General features: G+C 42.4%; 1 protein-coding gene across 1 annotated transcript in view; it reads right to left on the bottom strand.

Annotated features, from left to right (window-relative positions):
* The window catches only part of CCDC148 (coiled-coil domain containing 148), a 1,212,845-nt gene that overhangs the window by 47,066 nt on the left and 1,146,679 nt on the right, over positions 1-19,100 (bottom strand). The window contains exon 13 of the mRNA XM_078681707.1: positions 14,424-14,541. Within this exon, the coding sequence (XP_078537833.1) occupies positions 14,424-14,541 (118 nt within the window). The remainder of the gene's footprint in view (positions 1-14,423; positions 14,542-19,100) is intronic.

Genomic DNA, 19,100 nt, shown 5'->3' with positions numbered 1-19,100 from the left:
TAGAGAACAAGAATTCTTTGAATAGTTCCGAGACAATATTTGACCTTGTCCACAACCAAACAATGTATATATTCTGTCATGGAATGGTCTCGACCTTTTCTTCTGTATTTAAGAGCCATTTCATAAATGTATTTTCATGATTCATTCGGATAGCGTTTTTTAAATGTCATCTATATGCTTTGAATGAAACATTGCTTTTAAATGTGTACAGCACAAATGCTCTTTTCGTGTACAACTATTTCGAATGCATTTTTATGTATTTTGGGTGGGGTTTTAACACTTCTTGTTTTAGATATGTTTTACGTGTTTAGAACTTAGTTATATCGTACATAATAAAGTGGAGTGGGTGTTGTATGCCGTATTAGGATCCGAGTGAATTTTCCCGATTCATGCCCTTATATAGGTACAATTCACATTGTCCTAATATAGGCATAGAAATCATTCCCTTATTTAGACATAGCCCATGCAGACCAAATACAGGCATGGCTACTTCCACCCGTATCAAAACATCACAATGATTTCTTGGAAAATCGGCTTAAGCAGTCAGGGACCTTCCCTTGCTTGAATATTGATTTGTCCAAGAAGTCATGTACTTTACAAAGAACTACTATTCCCTTGGGGTTCTTTCCTGATGTTATTATGCCCAACTTTACGTCAAACTAGACACTTTCAAGGTATAAATATGCCTTCACTTGCTCTAGCAAGACACGGTGGTTCGGAGCAGTATGACTATCTACTTGCCCGACGCAGCTCGCTATAGCAAGTGCCGACCCTCCGGCTGACGCACTGATCGAGAGGCTGCATTTCTCTCGGCGCGAATCCAGCTCCAGTGTTTCCAAGCTCCCCTTGCTGGGTGTTGGGAAATAGAGTCCCGAGACTGAGATACCAGACCTCCTTAATCAGCTCCATACCTTTAGTTTAGCTAAATGAATGGAGCTGATAAGAACCTAGAGAAACCTTGGATAGATTTTTGGCAAAGAAAAACTAAACCTATGCTACACCACACTTACTCCTTCCCGCGTACTAGGCTTAGGTTAGGTATATTGGGGTAGGCGTATTTTACAAGCACCAGTTGAGTACTTTTAGCCATTGTTATTAATTTATGTATTTATCTATGGTTTAGAAACCATACAATGCTCTTACAGTATTATTTTATAATATTGTTCTCGCTGTACGCATTATACTTTGCAGTTTGCATTACCATTGTAGCACTTCACTTTACTTGCATGAGAAAGAAGACTGTTCAATAAAACCTTTTATTGAAAACGCCCCTCTCTCTATTTCTCGGCACCTCTGTAGAAATGAAGCATGCACGAGTGACTGAGTGAAATACTTATCTATTGTTTCCACGACTCTAGAGATACTTTTCTTATTCTTGGGAAACAAAGTTGTCATGTTTATGCGGTTGTCAGAAACTAATCCCTTCATGTGAATTCGAGAAAGTTTCTAGTGACCTCTGAGCTACCTGGCATTCACTATTAAGTTTAATATATTCGATAGATACGTAGTCAACCTCAGTCCTATGTCTAATCTATAGGTTATATTATTCCAATGCGCAGAGCCTATTTGGAATATGGGAACTACACTACAGAACACATAACACTGAAATAATAAAGACATTACTTAATATACACATTACCACATAGTGCTATTGGAAAACTATGGGAAGTCTGTAATGAATTAATGGAGAGAGGATCCCCCGAAATCATGAGAGAGCTATCCTAGCAGTCCTGAAAACCAAGAAAGACTAACTATGGGACGTTGTTGATGGTTTATGTAGACATAAAGATGCCAATTGGAGTCTTAGAAAGACAGATACTAGGTGTAATAGTGGTCTGGTCCATGTGAATCAAACTGTATTTATCCAAAGCTCAAAACTATTCATAATCTAAGTGATGGGGCATGTGCAACACCTCCTGAAAATGTCAGAAGAAGAATAGTGGTAGCTTCTCTGGACATTGAGAAATCATTTGACATGGTAGGATGGGACTCTATGTATCAAGTGTTCCAGAGTTATAAATTCAGCCCCAATATTCTAAGATGGATAACAATCCTTTACTCGTCACTGTTGCCATGGATTGGGACTGGTACACATTTTTCTGACAGCTGGGTTGTGAAACAGGGCAGCTTGCTGTTGCCTTACCTGTTTGAATTTACACCTATCTCTTGCAGTATCGCCGGAGGGCAATGAGCATATTACCAGTGAAATAGTGTAATTTGATCCAGCGGAAACAAAAATAGGGGACCAACGTTTGATTTGCCACAAAAAGATATGAGTGAGTGGAAGACCGCTGAGGAGTTGCGCATGTCTGAGGTCATAACAGCCTGCAAACTGAGAGAGAACCTATAGAGAACAATGCTTGAAGCCCCAGACCTGCAGAATGTTGCTAATGTACTGGCCCTCATTCTCAGAACCCAGAGGCTGTTGAAAATAGAAGGCAGAAAAAAAATAACCAGACCCAATGAGCATTGCTTTTTGAAAAACATATGCATGTTGTAAACAATACATGGGTTCAGTGGTGGGTAAAGGATGGATCTGTGATTTGTGTATCAAAGTATGCATGGGATTTTGGGTGAACAATTTGTGCATGTGGTTGTACGTGAGTGTCAGTGTGCCTGTGGGGTCACAATGTTGCAAAATGAGGAGTTAAAGTGTACTAAAAAATATACCTTAAAAACATAATCCTTCACTACAAGCTTACACATAACAGAAATAACAACCACTTTGTTGTAACTGAATTTACTTAATCCAAAATGAGGAGCTGACCATTTCCAGCAAGGCATCCTGCCATGTGGAGCACTCCTGAGATAAGTACCAGACCTTCTTGACTGCCTGAATGCGTCAAAGATGCAACTATCTGCAACAACTTTATTCACACTTTTTGCGTCTGCTCTCCAAAGTCTGTTCCTCTATCCCATTGGCGAGAGCCAGGTGTAAAGAAAACCATGTAGGACTGTGATGCATTGAGGTCCTTGTAGAGTAAACATCATACAAACAGAACATCGCAAAATAGTCATGTTAAAAGTTACAAGAAAATATCACCTCTCAAAAATAGGGATCATGTCCAAATAAAAATATAGTGCCCTTGTTAAGAGGCCCCTGTATGATCCCAATCAACATAATCATCTCTCTAGAGAAGCAACGATACTGTTGCAGTGCAATGTTTATCAGTGGAACAGATAGTTCAGAGAGATGGTGGGCACTCTAGTCGTAGGCTGCCCCTTGGTAAGTGTGTAAAACAGAGAAGCTGCTATGAAATGTTGTTGCTGTTGTTTAAAGGTTCTGTAGCTCTACTGAGAAGTTCTGAAATCTCTACCTAAGAAGTTAGAAGTACCGACACTGGAGCTGGTTCCCTTATATTTCTTTCCTTTTCCTAGTGCAAACATTAAAGTGATTGTGGTACATTCTCCATGCCCGTTTTCAGCAGTTTTATCGACGTATTTGTTCCAGTTTTTTGCCAGAATGATATGCCACAGCCTGTTTCGGAGCACCACAAAAGAGGGATTTTGTGTGTGTGTGCACGCGCGTGAGTGTGTGTGTGTGTGTGTGTATGAGAGAGTTTTTTCGTTTTCTGAAAACAAAATCCTGCTTTTCGAGTTTGTATTCGGAAAATAAATGATTTCAGGAAACAGAAAACTTTGCAAAGTGGGCCCATCAAACATAGTGCCCACTGGGCAACGGATCATTGTTCTCAGTAGAGCAGCAGCTCCACGAAAGGAACAGAGATTCCTTTCTGCCAGGCAGGGATCTCTAAATATGGCATGGCCCTCTTCCAATGGAGTCGAGGTCGAAGGTATCTGCTGACATGGCAGGCTGCCCGCCATGTTCTTAGTAGGCCTTTTAGAACGAAATTTTGGCAGACCAATCCATGCACGACACAATGGTACATACAATTTTGCCAAACTTTCAATTCTCCCTCACCCATTTAGAGATGTGGAAACCACTGGGTCTCTGTAGGTGGAGCGTCTGGAGGTAGAAACCCATGAGTTGACAGTCTGTTCACCATAGGACTGTCGGATCATAATGGTAGTTTTCTGGACCTATTTGTAGTCGGCAGAGACCATCTGTGTTTGCCACCAGGCCAGTGCTTAAATTGATTTGTAAAATAAATATGTGCTATGGCCCCAGGTATTCTTCACAAGGCCTCGGCTGCTTGACCCACCCACTGTCCCCACCAACACTGCCACTGCCAAAAGCCAGTACAAATGCTGCTACTAATGATTATACTCCTACAAATGGGACAATTCAGACTATTCCAGGCCACCCAAAGCGATAATAAGGGCATCGACACAATGGTATTGGTCTGTGTTTTTTTAATGTATATTGAACTGTTAAACACCATGCTGATGGGCTCTCCTCAAAAATGGAAAAACATTGCCACCATGAGGTCGATTGTCACATATAGGTTCCAGTGCTGGCAATTAAGTTATGGTAGCGAGCACTGGTAAACACTGTCAAAACCTAAGCACTGCCAGAACCATCCTGCATAATATGGGCGCCCCGGTTACGGAAACAACTCAATGACCCGCACACACAGAAATCTCTTTGCATATCATTGCCTTTGCTTACTTACTGGGCGGGTCACCCTCTAAAATGTATTTGAGGTATCAAGCCTTTAACACGTGGATAGGTTTCTGGGTTTTCAACTGAAAATCCTTGTTTTGGTCAACCTAAGACCCTTTTTTAGAGTTTGGCAGGCAGGCTACTCTACTTCTTTTTTTAACCCCCCCCCCCCCCCCCCACTTAGCTCTTTCCATTTTAAACAGATTACCACAAAAAGTGACATGCTAAAACATAGCTGGATGCCCCAAATGACTACCATATTTCATGCAGATTTGTGAACGAGAACCAAAGGTTTTACCAAGACAAAAATTACTTTACAGCAAAATGTGCGTCTGAATCATATTGACTCTTGTGAGCCATGGGCCCTACCCACACTCAACGATGTCAATAAATAGCATATTAAACTTTGCACATATGCATAAATATATAGGCAAAGTCGAATGTGTGGGAGACTCAAGTTAGCCATGATGCCCCTTCCTTTCCACAAAAATGGTAATTAAGAGTATATTACACTCTGCATCTGCAAAAATGATTTATTTATATATGATGGGTGTTACCAGGAGTCACACACAATTCGTCAGGACCCAATTTGGGCTGTGGCACATACCAAATCAGCGGTTTCACCCAGCGGCCACCTGTTCTAAGGTAAGTATTGGAATGAAGCAAGCCTTACAGCGAGTAAGGACAATTCCTGGGCACTCTGATAGGCACAAGGTGCGTAATTCAAATCATAGGAACTCCAAAAGTAGATGTAATCAGAGTAGTCTTTTAATTTACTTCAAATGACTGTTATCGATAGTAGTGATAAAGTTCACATTTCAATCATATTGCGTCATATGATACTGTAGCATATGAATTTCAAACATAGATCATAGGGTCATGATGGTAATTAACTCCAATGGTTAAGTAATCCCCGATGCATTTCGTGCAAAGGTTGCACTTCTTCAGGGGGAATCTATGTGATAAAGAAAAAGAGTATGTAGGGCGCTAAAAATTCAGGAGTCTGCAGTACAGTGAGTACAAGATAAGGTCTGTGGGATTAGTATCTGGGGGGATATTCGTAGTGAGAACAAATAAAAGGTAATAACGGCGAGTGGAAGGTAATTCGGAAACATGCATGTGCCGGACGAGGTTTGGAAATGCAGTGCAACGTGTCTAAACTGAAAAGAAACAAGGAACTGAAGTCTACGGATGATTACGTGCCTCAATTATTTCTTTCGGTGATAGTAAAGATCTAGCTACCGATAGCCCAGGGTGAAGAACTGTATTAACGGTATAGGGGGACCGGGTGCGTAATGCCGTACGTCGCGGCAGACTGTGAGAATAAACGGACATGCAGTGCGAGCGGATGCTGTGAAGAATAAAAAAGAAACGTGTGAAGTGGTCACTTACCGACCAAGGGGGTTAAAGAGTCATCCGACAAAATCCTAACAGTGAATTCCGGTTTGTGTAGACGAAAACCCGGAAGACGCCGAGCATGCGCACATGCTCGATGATATAGAAAGGAAAAATGTGTGATCATAGAAAGCGGACTGAGCGTAAAACAGTCAGGAACAAAGTGTGAGTTCGACATATCGTGAAAAAGGTGAAAGAATTAAAACTTAACAACCCGAGTGGAAAAATTAAAACGGAGGATGTTGAATGTACAGGAAAAATTTTAACATGATATAAACATACATATACCAAATTACTTACAACGTGCCATAAAGGTACAAAAATGAAATGGCAAAGAGGTAAGGCTGAACAGTGGAAAAGTATGTAAAAACTGGAAAAAAGGAGGTACAGGCAACAAGATAAAAAGGTTCAAAGGCATCAACAAAGTTAAAATGGAAAGGGAATGAGATCAAACGGTAAGGAAGGTGAATTAGGGAGAGTGGAATAGGTAAAAGAGAGGTCAAACAAACATGCAGTACATTGCTTATACGAAGTTGTTAAGATATTTATAAGTGACAACTATATTCCAGTCTGTCATTTAATCCTTTCGGATGCATGGCGTGGAGGCGGTGTATCCAATATAATTCTCGTCGGAGCAGATTTTTATTGTTGTCTATGTGAGAATTTTTGTCCACCACTTCTAGGATGAGAAAACGAATTTGAGCATTTACTAAGGTAAGTATTCACATGTGATTGGTTTGTGCCCTCTCGATCTTATGACTTTGCAGGGTGAATATATCCCAAAATTTCTTTTTGGACGTAATATATACAGGAAGTCGAGTACTCTGTTATAATAGTCTTTTTTTATTACAAGACATGTGCAAAAGCAAAGAATAGCCGATACGTGTTTCGCCCAGCGGTCAGCAGGCCAGGGCTTTCTCAAGGCAGAGTATTGTATGTCATCAAGTTGTTGTTCAAATCAGAATATCTTATGGTATTGGGTTGTTTTTCAAATTAAAAAAGAAACGTTGTTCCAGCAGATTGCTGCTTCTGCACTCCTGGCATCCTATTGGGGGTACACGCACAGGAGATAATCCGAATAAGAACGGGAGTAAGGGGACAGCGAAGGGGCAGCATGAGCTGTCCACTCGCACGCCTGGGAAATCTGGAGCCAACCAAGGAGGCAAACCAAAAACAGACAATGGCAGCAAAACTAACAGTGGCTGCTGATCTCAAAGAGGTTTTGCAAGGAACCGACCATGGGGATGCTTGGGCAAGCTTGCTTAAAACTGTGCAACTCCTGGTAGAGGCCCTACACTATCAGATCGATAAAATGGATTTGCAATTAGCCCTATTGAATACCCTGGCTGTCTACGTGGTATCAATTGATGGCAAGCTGGGAAATCTGAACATGATGCTGCAGAGTGCTCAGGATCGCCCGCCAGTCAATCATCGAACTTGCGGGTGCAACCCAATTGTGGACAAACTAGCAACCCTTCCAGCAATGCTGACGGACTTATGCGCACAAGTCAAAAAGGCATAAAATAATGCCCACACACAGCCTACTAAAGGACAAGCTCTGTTTGAACACTGGGAAGACACAGAAACTTACCAGCCTGTGCATGCCAACAAGGAACAAACACCAACTCTAACTAAACAATTGGAAATCATTACCAAAGATGACAACAGCACACAAATAACAGCACTTTCCCCTAGCCACAGCCACACACTACAACAGGAAAAGGCAGAAGCAGTCAAAGGGGAACTGAAATTAAATGCAAAATAAAGACGTGCACAAAAACGGAAAGGTCGGAATCAGAAACAAAGTTCCATCAGGAACGGATTCCTACGACTCTTTGGGGCATCATCAGCACGAGAAGGTACAAAGCAACAACCCACTGGGTTATCACCAGTGCATGAAGGGATAACGCAACAGAAGAATTCTACACTAGAAGCTATCATCATTAAGAGCACTTTAAATATGTCTAGTGGTTCCCAAGACTATCCAAGCAGAAAGCAAGAAAACAGTGCACTTGAGGTACCACGGGAGGAGGCTGGAGACAACTCCTACCAGTCTCACACAGCTGCAAACTCCATTGCAAATCAAATTAAAAACAGAACTGAAGGAGAAAAAGGAATGAGAACCCAAAAATCACTATGACAAACCAGGAGTCCAGTCACTTCGATAACCCTCAAGCTCCACTTATAAATGACAACACCGCCTTGTGGAGGAACACAAATGAGGGGAACCTGGACACCCCCCTCAGTGAACATATAGCCAAAAGGGAAGAAGAGAATGCACGGAACAGCCAGCTCCTGTTCACAGACATAACAGCCTCATAACCAACTGCCAAAAACTTTCTGATACCTCAAAAACAAATTCAAACTAGCCAGTGCCCTAAATGGCAAGGAAATATAGGCCCTACTGAAGGAAACCAAATGGCACTGGGATGCCCACAAAATGGGGTCAGCTGACCCGTCCTACAAAATCAAAAAGATGCCTTCAACCGGGCAGTGGAAAGGGAAACAAATGTGATATGGTTCGTACTTGAATACACCTCTAAAGGGAGGCATGACATCTTGAACCGAGGCAACATACTGCAGCTATGATCTCCCATAACATCCCTGGGAGATATAAAAATGACAGACTTGGAGTCAATAGAATTTATCAATTGCAGTAACTTAATAGCAGGTGAAAAAACAAGAGCAACATGGACCTCTCCAATAATAGTATATAAAATACTCTCAGAAAGCGACATCCTAAAATCCTGGGGGATAACCATCGCCTGGTATTTCAAACCAGGATATCCAGATCTGTTAAACCTGCTCCCCTGAGGGGACCTGAGATGTCTGCTCTTAGACCAACCACGCCAGTGCTGAGAGGAGCCACAGGGCACTGTAATATGGATATGAGGCATCAATCAGAGGAACTAAGAAGTTGTAACGATCCCTTCATACCTGCAAGCTTGGGAAGAAGACACAAGTTGGATTGCGAGAACCATTAACAACACAAAAGATTGACGCGATCCTTGCCCGCCATACACAGCAAATAAAAAGGGGACAGCACGGATCTGTTCCTGGAATGTAAATAGCCTTGCCAACAAACTAGCTGATCTGGACTTTGTCACCTATGTCAAGGCCTTCGACATTGTGGCACTACAAGAAACATGGGTAACAGGCCCTCCTCATCTCCAAGGATTCTTGCGCTTCTACATAAATGCCATCAGGGAGGCAAAATACGGCCATCTACAAGGAGGGCTGCTCACGTATGTGGCAAATACAGTTGTTCATTCTGCTTGCGCCTTAACCGGGGACCTAAACCATAACCTAATGGGCTCCTCCTTGGACAAAGAAGTGCTTTTGCAAAACGCAAATTGGAATATCCCACTACAAGGAAAACCTCAAGTGTGAAAACAAACCACGATTGGACAAATGACCTTGGAGGCCTTGGAACATCTCAACCTGAGGGCTCTACATGGCAGATTGCCCGAAGATAACCCTCCTGTAACAACATAGAGCTCCACAAAAACAAGCTCAATTCTGGACTACACTTTTGTCTCACTAGGCGTTTCCAAAAAATTGCATCTTTTCAGTTGGGCAATAAAGGCGATAGTGATCATCAGCCTCAAGAAACAGAACCGAGAACAGTCATTTCCACATTTGAACGCTGTCAAGAGTTTCAAGGACTAACTGCCACCATTAACCTAAGAAAAAGTAAATTCAAAATAGCTGCAGGCGGTGAGATGCTGCAAACCACAAAACAACATTTCGCTGTGAGGGTCGGAGATGGTGAAGTTGAGAAATGGAAAAACGTCCTATCAGTGATGGAATCATATGCGACTAAGACCAAACCACCGAACCAGCAAAGATTTAGTGGCACCAAGCCTATATCATGCAAAGCAAGAAATCAAGCTTGCAAAAAAAAGGATTCACCAACTACTGAGACACCTTAGGCACAGGCCCAGCGATAAAATACAACTACAAAATGAAGCAGACTGCGTAACAACACCTAAATCCTGGGCCAAAAACAATCTTGCCGACTCTGGGAAATCAAGGTCAAACTTACCAACTGAGGACTTCCGAACTAACTATATAGGAGCCATCAAACGGCAGATAGGAAAGGGGAGAAGAGAAGGCACTGCTGGCCCAAATGGAATACCACCAGCACTATACAAACAGGAGACAATTTTCTGGGCAGAAGCACTGGACTCACTCCACAGAGAAATTAGAACGTTGAATATTCTGCCTAGTTCATGGAGAGGTTCAATCATTTCCCCAATCCATAAATCCAGTGAGAAGTTGGAACCACAAAATTACCGATTGGTGGCACTATTAGATAACAAAGCAAAAAATTTGCCAGCCTGTTACTGGAGGATCTCCAGGCATGGGGAGAAGAAAAATCCGCAATTCCCCTACAACAGACTGGCTTCACAAAATCGGTCGGGACAATGACTAACATACTAAGCATGGCTATACTTATGGACAAGGCCGAGGTCGCAAGGATGTCTTTACATCTATGCTTCATTGATTATAAAGCTGCCTTTGATCATGTCAACCGCACCAAACTCTGGTCCAAATTGCACAGCTAGGGGCTGCCTCAGCCCTTACTCAAATTAATAATAAACCTGCATACGAATACGTGGCTACAGGTGAAGCTTGGCAACGGTACGTACCTGTTGAGGCGCATACCCAAGGAAAAAGGTTTGAAACCGGGCTGTGTCTTAGCACCCACCCTTTTTAATCTGTATATTGCTGATATAGTCCCGCTGCTAACCAGTTGTAATTCACAGGTACCAACATTAGGAGACATCTCACTACCCTGTCTCCTCTACGCAGATGACATAGTCCTGATCAGCAAAACAAAAGTAGGGCTACAACATCATTTAAATACAACGCAGGATTTTCCCAAGCTAATGATCTAACGATTAACTTGGACAAAACGAGAAAAATGACAGTTGGGAAAAAAATTTGACAAACTGCTGCCTGGTTCTGGGGAGAGACTAGAATAGAGGACACAACTGAATACAAATATCTAGGTGTGAAGCTGGATACAGGCGGCCGTTTTGTGGCACCGAAGAACAGCATAAGGCACAAAGGTCTAGCACTAGCAATTTCCCTAAAAACATTAAACTCTAAACTAACTGGCCCATCGATCCTGCCGCTCCTTGAGGTCGTTCGGGCAAACCTTTTGCCAACAATCACCTACGGTAGCGAGGCACAGAAAGGCAGGGACGCGAATACACACGATGCCACAGTAACAACAGCTTACAGGGTTATTTTTGGGCCGCCGAAATATTCTTCACCTGCGCAAATCAGACTTGAATTTTGCATTTTAAAACAATCTTTTGCTAGACAAGGGGCCTTTATCATTGCATGGGACAAAGTGCAAAAAGCCGAACAGGGTATGCTAAAAGAACACCTGTGGAAGGAGTTACAATCGCACCCCACGCTACCAGCTGCGGAATATCTACATCGCAGTCTACACAAATTAGGGCTAAACCAACTTTGGGAAACACCGACAATCACCCCAACCTTTAAAAAATGAGTGTGGAAGACAGTGAAACTCCTCTCATGGCTGGAGGACAAGAACGCACTCTCAAAGAGAGCCCACAATTGGATGACCCTGAATACATATACAAAGCCGGGCACTCAAGCCTACTTTAACTTGGGATATGATGAAAACATAAAAAATGCTTTTATGAAATATAGATTTGGACTGCTCCCCTGCTCCCAGTATCTCCCTCCTTGGCTTCGCAACAAAGCAGGCTCTGTGTGCCGCTTATGTGGATCGGCTCGGGAAGACATGTTGCACCTACTATACTCCTGTAAAGAACTCACAGCAGCACGAAAGAAATTTCTGAAACAACCTTTCAATCAACGAGGGGTTCGCACCAGGAGGCAAGCTATGCTGGCATGTTTTGCACCGAGTGATCCACAATTGAACTGCAGAACAGTAAAATATTTGAGACTGTGCGGTAGCAAAATGTCAGAAATGCAGACAATAGGAACCTAGTCAGAAATAATATATGTAAACGTGCAAGGGGTCTGAGGACATTTCGAATATATATTTCAAGTTGGTAAACTGACAAGTTATTTATGCTACTATGTCTGCACAAAATAAGAAAGCTTTTTTAGCACGGTTTTTAGATACAAGAGTTTTATATATGTATGACAGTTTTTAATTGAATATATTTTTTGTACTGCAAAGGTTTTAATTAACTATGCAAATAAAGTACTTGACATCAGTGTTGCTCTACTGTGGTAGTAAACTGGATTTTGTCCATGGCAATACAGTAATACATGTGTTAATATGTGTTTATTAGTACAGTTGCTGTAAATAATGCATTATTTGGCAACATTTATTTTCATTGCCATGGCATGACACTATATTGGATGAAGTAACCATTACTGTTAATTAGAGGGATATCATAAGTCACTGAAGAGTTTGTGACCATTTAGAGGAACGAGGGTGAAGGCTCAGTTTCTTTATAAGGTCATGGAACTCCAAGGTTACTTGCAATTCCCTTCAAATGTATGGCAGAGGTTATTTTAAATCCTTGGTGACCTGCTCTTTCACGTGAAACAGTAGGGATATTTGCAGAAATTATGAATACAATGAGAATATGTATGGCAAAACTAAACGTACCGAAAAAAGCAAAGAGCATTTTTTGCAAAAATATATTAGATTCATTTTAAAGTAAGTCACATTTAAAAAATATGGTATCTCAGAATGTTTAAAACCTTCCCAAGATTCTGTATTTTTTGTCACTAGCTATTGCATGAAAAATAATCATGTTCACAAATATCTTGTCTCTTCTGATCATTGTTCACATTAGAAAAACAGATCTCTACTCTCTGACCTGCCTTTCACACTTTAGCTGATGGGTCTGACAACAGGCATCATGCCATTACAACTCATCTGTAATAGCTTTTTACAGGTAGAGATTCTCCGAAAAAAACAAGCTCAAAATCATAACTTTGCCAAGAACAACACAAATGTTGTTTCAAGCTCAAACAAATGAAAATAATATTTTAACTGCTAGAGAATATGCTGACTGCATTTTCTTACTGCATAATATACAGATCACTCCCCCATAATTTGCTCTTCCACTGCTGTATCATCCTAGGTGGACAGTGGTGAAGCTCTGCAGAGTAGTTTGGGGGCGTTACAATGTAGATGAAATTCATATTAAAAGAAACCCGGGAAATATACCATTACCTTTTCAGATTTCGATATAATTGTGGAGGCCGAGTGTTTTATAACTGTCAAAAGAACACAGAGATGCCAATATAGGATCATGTTATATATTTTTGAGATTTCATGTTTCTCTTCAGGCGGCTAGCTTGAAAAAAGTGTTTTGTACAAGAGGGAAATGACTGGTATTGGAATGAATCTGTGCAGCATGGTTTGGGGCTGTCATTATAATGATTTCCATGACAGTTACTTGCAATATAAAGTGGTGGGCCAGCACAGTGGTGATAATAAATAAATACAAATCAGTTACCTGCCGCTGATGCTGCCAGCCACCTCTGTGCTCCTCTGCCACACAGCAGAGGCTCTCAGACTCCCCCACCCAATCTAGTCGCTGCTCTCATGCTGTTACCACGTTTGAGAGAAGTGCTGGGTTGGCCCAAGCTGGCTGGTTTGATGCTCCCTCAGGCACAGGGACCCTGTGCCTAATCTCAACCCGGCTGTGCAACACAGCTGGTTTGGAGAAATATAAGTACACATGACGACTTTGACATCCTAAGACGGCTGGCCAAACCAACATGCGCATGTACAGTGCACACCACTTCTCATCCCTGCCGTGACCCAGGCCCGCTCCACCCTAGACTGTCATCGGCTCAGTCAGTAAGTGAAAAATAAAATGATAATAAAATTGTTTTATTATCATTTTATTTCTCATATGCTGGCTCTCAGTGGGGAGATGTCCTCCATCATTACAAAGGAGACACCCACTGAATGATTTCCCCATTATTTCACTGGGACCCATAAAGTATTTTTCATAAGACACAGGTGCCAGTGAAACATTGTTCATATTTCACAGGCTCATTTGAAATGTGCGTTTTTATGACACTGCACCTAAACCTGTAGAGAGAGAAAGGCAGCCGCGTCCGGTAGTGGGAGTACCGGTCGGGCGGTGACGTTGGGAGGGGGAGGGGCAGGGTGGGGGGTAGTAATGTATGGATTATGGACTTTAAAAGGTAAGTAAACATAAAAATAAATAAAACGAATTTCGTTGCACACACTGCATCACCTAATGCGATGCAGTGTTGGCAACGAAATTCGTTTTATCTATGTGTATGTTTACTTACTTTTTAAAGTCCATAATCCATACATTAGTACCCCCCACCATGCCCCTCCCCTTCCCCACGTCACCGCCCGGCCGGTACTCCCACTACCGGCCGCGGCTGGAGAAAGGGAGAAAAAGAGAAAGTTATTTAATTCTATGATTGCAACCATTCAAAAATGAGAAACAAGCACCTGTTGTCTGAGAGCATCAAGACGTCTTTGTCTTTGTTCCTCCTCGTGAGCCTCTTGAAGAGCCATTTCTTTCTTCTCCTGGAGGCGTTTCTCCAAACACTCTTGTCTAAATATAACCCTGTAAAAAGTCAAGGTAAATATTACTCACATTACCAAAAACCAAACCATAATCCCTCCAAAAACTGATCAGCACAAAACAAGTGGGTGCCTAAGTCTTACACAGGTTCTTTTTGTCTGCAGAGATAATCATCGTGTAAGCTTTCCAATATTCCTTGTTACGAAATTGATTCCTGTTACAAAAAACAATCGTAGGTGCAAATATCTCGTCTTATTAATATAAATCTGATAGAATGGCAGAGATAAGGTCAATTTTCTAGGTTGCTGATATTTTAATCTTCAGAATTTGTCTCTTACCCTGTTGTTGACACGTGACCAAAAATTGTGTAATTCTGTACACACCACTATAAGCATTACTCCTAAAACATTAAAACAGATCAGCTATTTACTGAGAGCAGAGTACCAATAACCTCTGCCATATTCCAACTTGCTTCCTACTCCCAATCCCATCGAGCAAGTACCTGGAGGAAAGTAGAGAAGATGGAAACAGAGCTAACTGATCTTAGCGTCTCCCCCATACCCGTCTCTGTGATTGTCAATAAAGGACCAAATGAGAAATAGGAAACCAACCTGAGACCTCCCAAATGCAACTAGTGTTACTCGTAATGACAGAAGCAGTGGGAAAGTGGCCGCAGGCTTAGACTTCCACCAACTAAAAAGTGTCAACTTGGTAATACCATTTTTGCTGACAATTGAGTGCTGAATGAGAACTGGTGATGTTTTGGTATTAGTGGGAAATGGCAATTAAGAGTGTGCCCTCTAGGAAAGCACAATGAATTGTGCTAACTGGGGTCTGGGAACAATGTGTGGGGTTTCTTTAGAATCTTTCCATAGGCATATTAGTGAACCGTATTTCCTTTACCGGTGTAGGCCACAAGTTTATCCAAGCATACCTGCTAGTGTTAAACTCAGAATATCCAGGATAACATATATGTGAAACCAGCTGTCTAGCTAAAACTATTATATACGGGGGGCTAACAAAAACATGAGCTCTTTTGAAGAACAATGCCAAGATGTATGAACCACATTTTGGCCATGGTTCCTTTCTAGCTGTGAATGAGCATCAATGTCCTACATCTACTACTAGGTTCTTCTGGCAAGCATGAATGTGACGATACATGCCTTCCCTCAGTCTATACAGTCATACTTTGTTTCCACAGTAACAGGGTTATGGGCAACAATTATTCAATGGTAGAAGCCATAACTGCTAGTAACACACATATATTTTAGGAATCCCTCGATTCAAGCCATCCCGGGGGCAGGAGTATTTGAGTCACCTCGCCTGCTAACATTTTCATGAATGAAGTGGGCTGGAAAATAAAAAGGTTTATAAAAGTTTCATAGAAAACCAGAAGGATGCACTTTTCTAGTCCGCAAATCAGGTTGAAAGTGTCTCACCCAACAATAGATTCCTTATGGTGTACAGGATCACACAATGTATCCTTTGTTATGCTTCTCCATGTTGTTCTCTCAAGAAACAATAGGCTAGGGCCTACTAGTGGCACAATAATAAATGGGGGTAAGATAATGGTTATAGTACACCTGGAGGCACCAATGCACTAATGTATGGCAGCATTTATTACACTATTTGAAGCAATATTCCACTCCTCCACTCACACAATGCCCAGGGAACATATGTGTGAGCACGGGATGCTTGACGGGAATGTCTGGTCTATTGGAACTGAGGAACCACATTTCATGATGGTCTCCTCCGGGAAGGCCCAGCAGAAGCAACTGGATCACTCGCTAATAGACTTCCTTAGGTATCCAAACCCCAAAAAAAAATTGTTTCCTATGTTTTACCCCTCTTAGCACAGATTTTAACACCACCTTTCATTTTCTTCCTCCTTTTCAGAAGATTTCAGTCAGGTCAGTATATGCCCTACCTCTAGGATAGTTTATCTTCCTCTGTTCTAAATGAATTTGTGTGAAGTCATGGGCCACATTACTTCAGAGGTCAATTCAGAAGAGGCAGCTACTCTTACACTAGCCATGAAGAGGTTCTTTTGGAGCCTGTTAACTCCCGGCCGACTTCCCAGCCCCTCTCAGCCCTGCCTTAGGTGGTGGAAAGGAATCTTGAGTCCTTTGTGAAGCTAACATCTCCAGCTCTAAAGCCTGCCTGAAGGGAGTGGTATGATGGCAGTCACACGTAAGACAATCAATGTAAAGGACTTTTAGTTCCCCTCATCAGGGATCACACTTACATGGGGGATTTCATTTTAGCAACTAACGCTTTTAGGTCCACAGGGAAGGCAAACTCAACTAATGTAGCACCTCAAGCCTTGAATCAGAAGGTTGTATGTAGGGAAATGCACCATAGAGGAGCCCACATTTGAAACATCCAACTATAGTCCTGCATGACTATCATATTCTCACATTTAACAATTAAAAAAAAAATTCTTTTGCACTTCCCTCGGGTTTATCAATTTAAAAGTATCGTTGACAAGAAAATTGTTTATTGTGGCAAGTAATATAGTTTTTAATAATATTGATGTTTTTAATAAAATGTTCAGTAATACAGTGGTTAAAAATATATTTTTTAATTATTTGAAAGTGCTTTGGTTGATATATTATTTTTAGGTCGTAGCAGATTGTTGGGTTTATAAGTGGATGGGTGGGAAGTTAAGTAGCTATTAATAATTATGAATAATGTAACACATTTTATTTAATTATAATAATGATATTTATTATGTAATATTGATTTATTTTTGTTATATGTTATTTGCGGGCTGTTAGGTTTTTAGGAGTATAGCGTGTGAAGTTCAGCAATAATTCATTAACAATTCATTGTTAATTATTTCATTGATTTAAATTATGTAATTTATGGAATACTTTTTATTTTACTTATATTTTAGTTGTAGCCTGTTAGGTTTGTAGGGGTCAATGGTGTGAAGTTTATTAAGCAATCAATAAATAATAATGTAATAATAATTTTAGATAATTATCTAATTAATCCTTTATTAAGTAAAATATGGAATACTGATTTATTTTAATGATATTTGAGTTGCTGGATGTTAGGTTTGTAGGGATATAGGGTGGGAAGTTAGTTAATTAGTTAATTATTAAATATTATTTGCAAATAAATTACTTGATTGAATTTTAAATATTTAAATTATGTAATGCTAATTTATTTTAAATATATTTTAGTTGCGGGCTGCTAGGTTTGTAGGGTTCCTGGCTGGAAACTAATTAAGTAATAATTACTTAACAATTAATTATCAATTGAAAGTTAATTATTTATTTGGTTTAACATATGTAAATTATGGAATAGTTTTTTTTTAAGTGATATTTTACATGCTGGCTACTAGGTTTGTGTGGGTATAGAGTGAAACGTTTATTGATAATTAAATAACAATTATTTAATAATTGATCATTATTTTACTGAATAGTAATTATGTAAATTGGTTAATAGAAGGGGGGGCGCTAGGTGGCGCCAGACCAAGATGGCCCCACTGGGTTGAGGCTCCTGCTCGACCGAGCATTCTTCCCTATCCTGAAGGGATCCTGACCGGGCTTACAGCCCCGAATACCGACTGCCTGCCTTCGCACTGCCGAGCTCTCCGCGGCGGTATCTTCCTTTCCTAAAGAAACCCTTCCGGCGTGAGGCTGCTGGCCGCGGAAGACTGAGCGGACCCACTGCCGATTCTGCGACCCCTGCCCGCCGGCTTGCCCTGCTGGGAGAGGCCGGTGCTCAGAGGCCTTTCCCTTTGCTGCCGGCAGGGCACAGTTCGCCGAGAAGATCCGCCGCTGGTCAGCCTGACACTGCATTGCGTTCCTGGCGGAGACCCCACGCTGCTGTCGGAAGGTGAGCACTGCCTGCGGGGTGTTGCCGCGTCCCTGCCTGGGACCTACCGACGCGGGACCGCTGCACTACCTGGCCGACGGTCCCCGAGCGTCTCCCGCCGACCGCCATTTTGTGAGACTTGTTCGGCGGCCGCGCGGGCACTGCTGCGGCGGGGGGCGCCTGGGGTACGGTCGTCGCCGGCGCGCCCCTTTCCACGACGGCGCCCCCGCCGCTTCCCTGGTTGCTGAGACGGCGGCCCGCCGCGTGACTGCCTCCCTACACCCTCGGAGACTCACCGGCTCTTACCTTCTGCCTGGCTGCCACCGGTGCAATTGCCTCCACGGCGGGACTCCAAAACTGTACCATCTGCCTGAATAGCACGCCGAGGGCTGCGGTCGGCCCCCCGAGCGGCGCGCTAGCCTGTGCCCCCCTGCCCTTACCACAGGAGCTATCGTTAGCCTGCCTCACTCCTGCAAGCTGCCGGGGGGCCGCCTGATCGCAGCGGTGCAGCCTGTGAACCACGCAGTAGACCTGGCGGTGTAGCCTGAGGGGTGGGCTGCCTTCCATTACCTGTGACCTCCGGACCCCATATCACCTCTGTCCTCTGGGGTGCTCCCTCCCCCCCTTACGACTGCGCTATCTCCACAACGCACTGGCGCTCATTTCCCCCTCGACATCGCGAACGCCCGGCCGCACCATGGGGCGCAACGATGCCCGCCAATCCAAGATCCCATTCGAATCCAAAAGGCCCAACGGTGCGGCGCGGGAGTCTGTGG

Source organism: Lissotriton helveticus, chromosome 3_1 (assembly GCF_964261635.1).
Source record: "Lissotriton helveticus chromosome 3_1, aLisHel1.1, whole genome shotgun sequence".
Lineage (NCBI taxonomy): Eukaryota > Metazoa > Chordata > Amphibia > Caudata > Salamandridae > Lissotriton > Lissotriton helveticus.
This window is presented reverse-complemented; position numbering and strand designations above follow the sequence as displayed.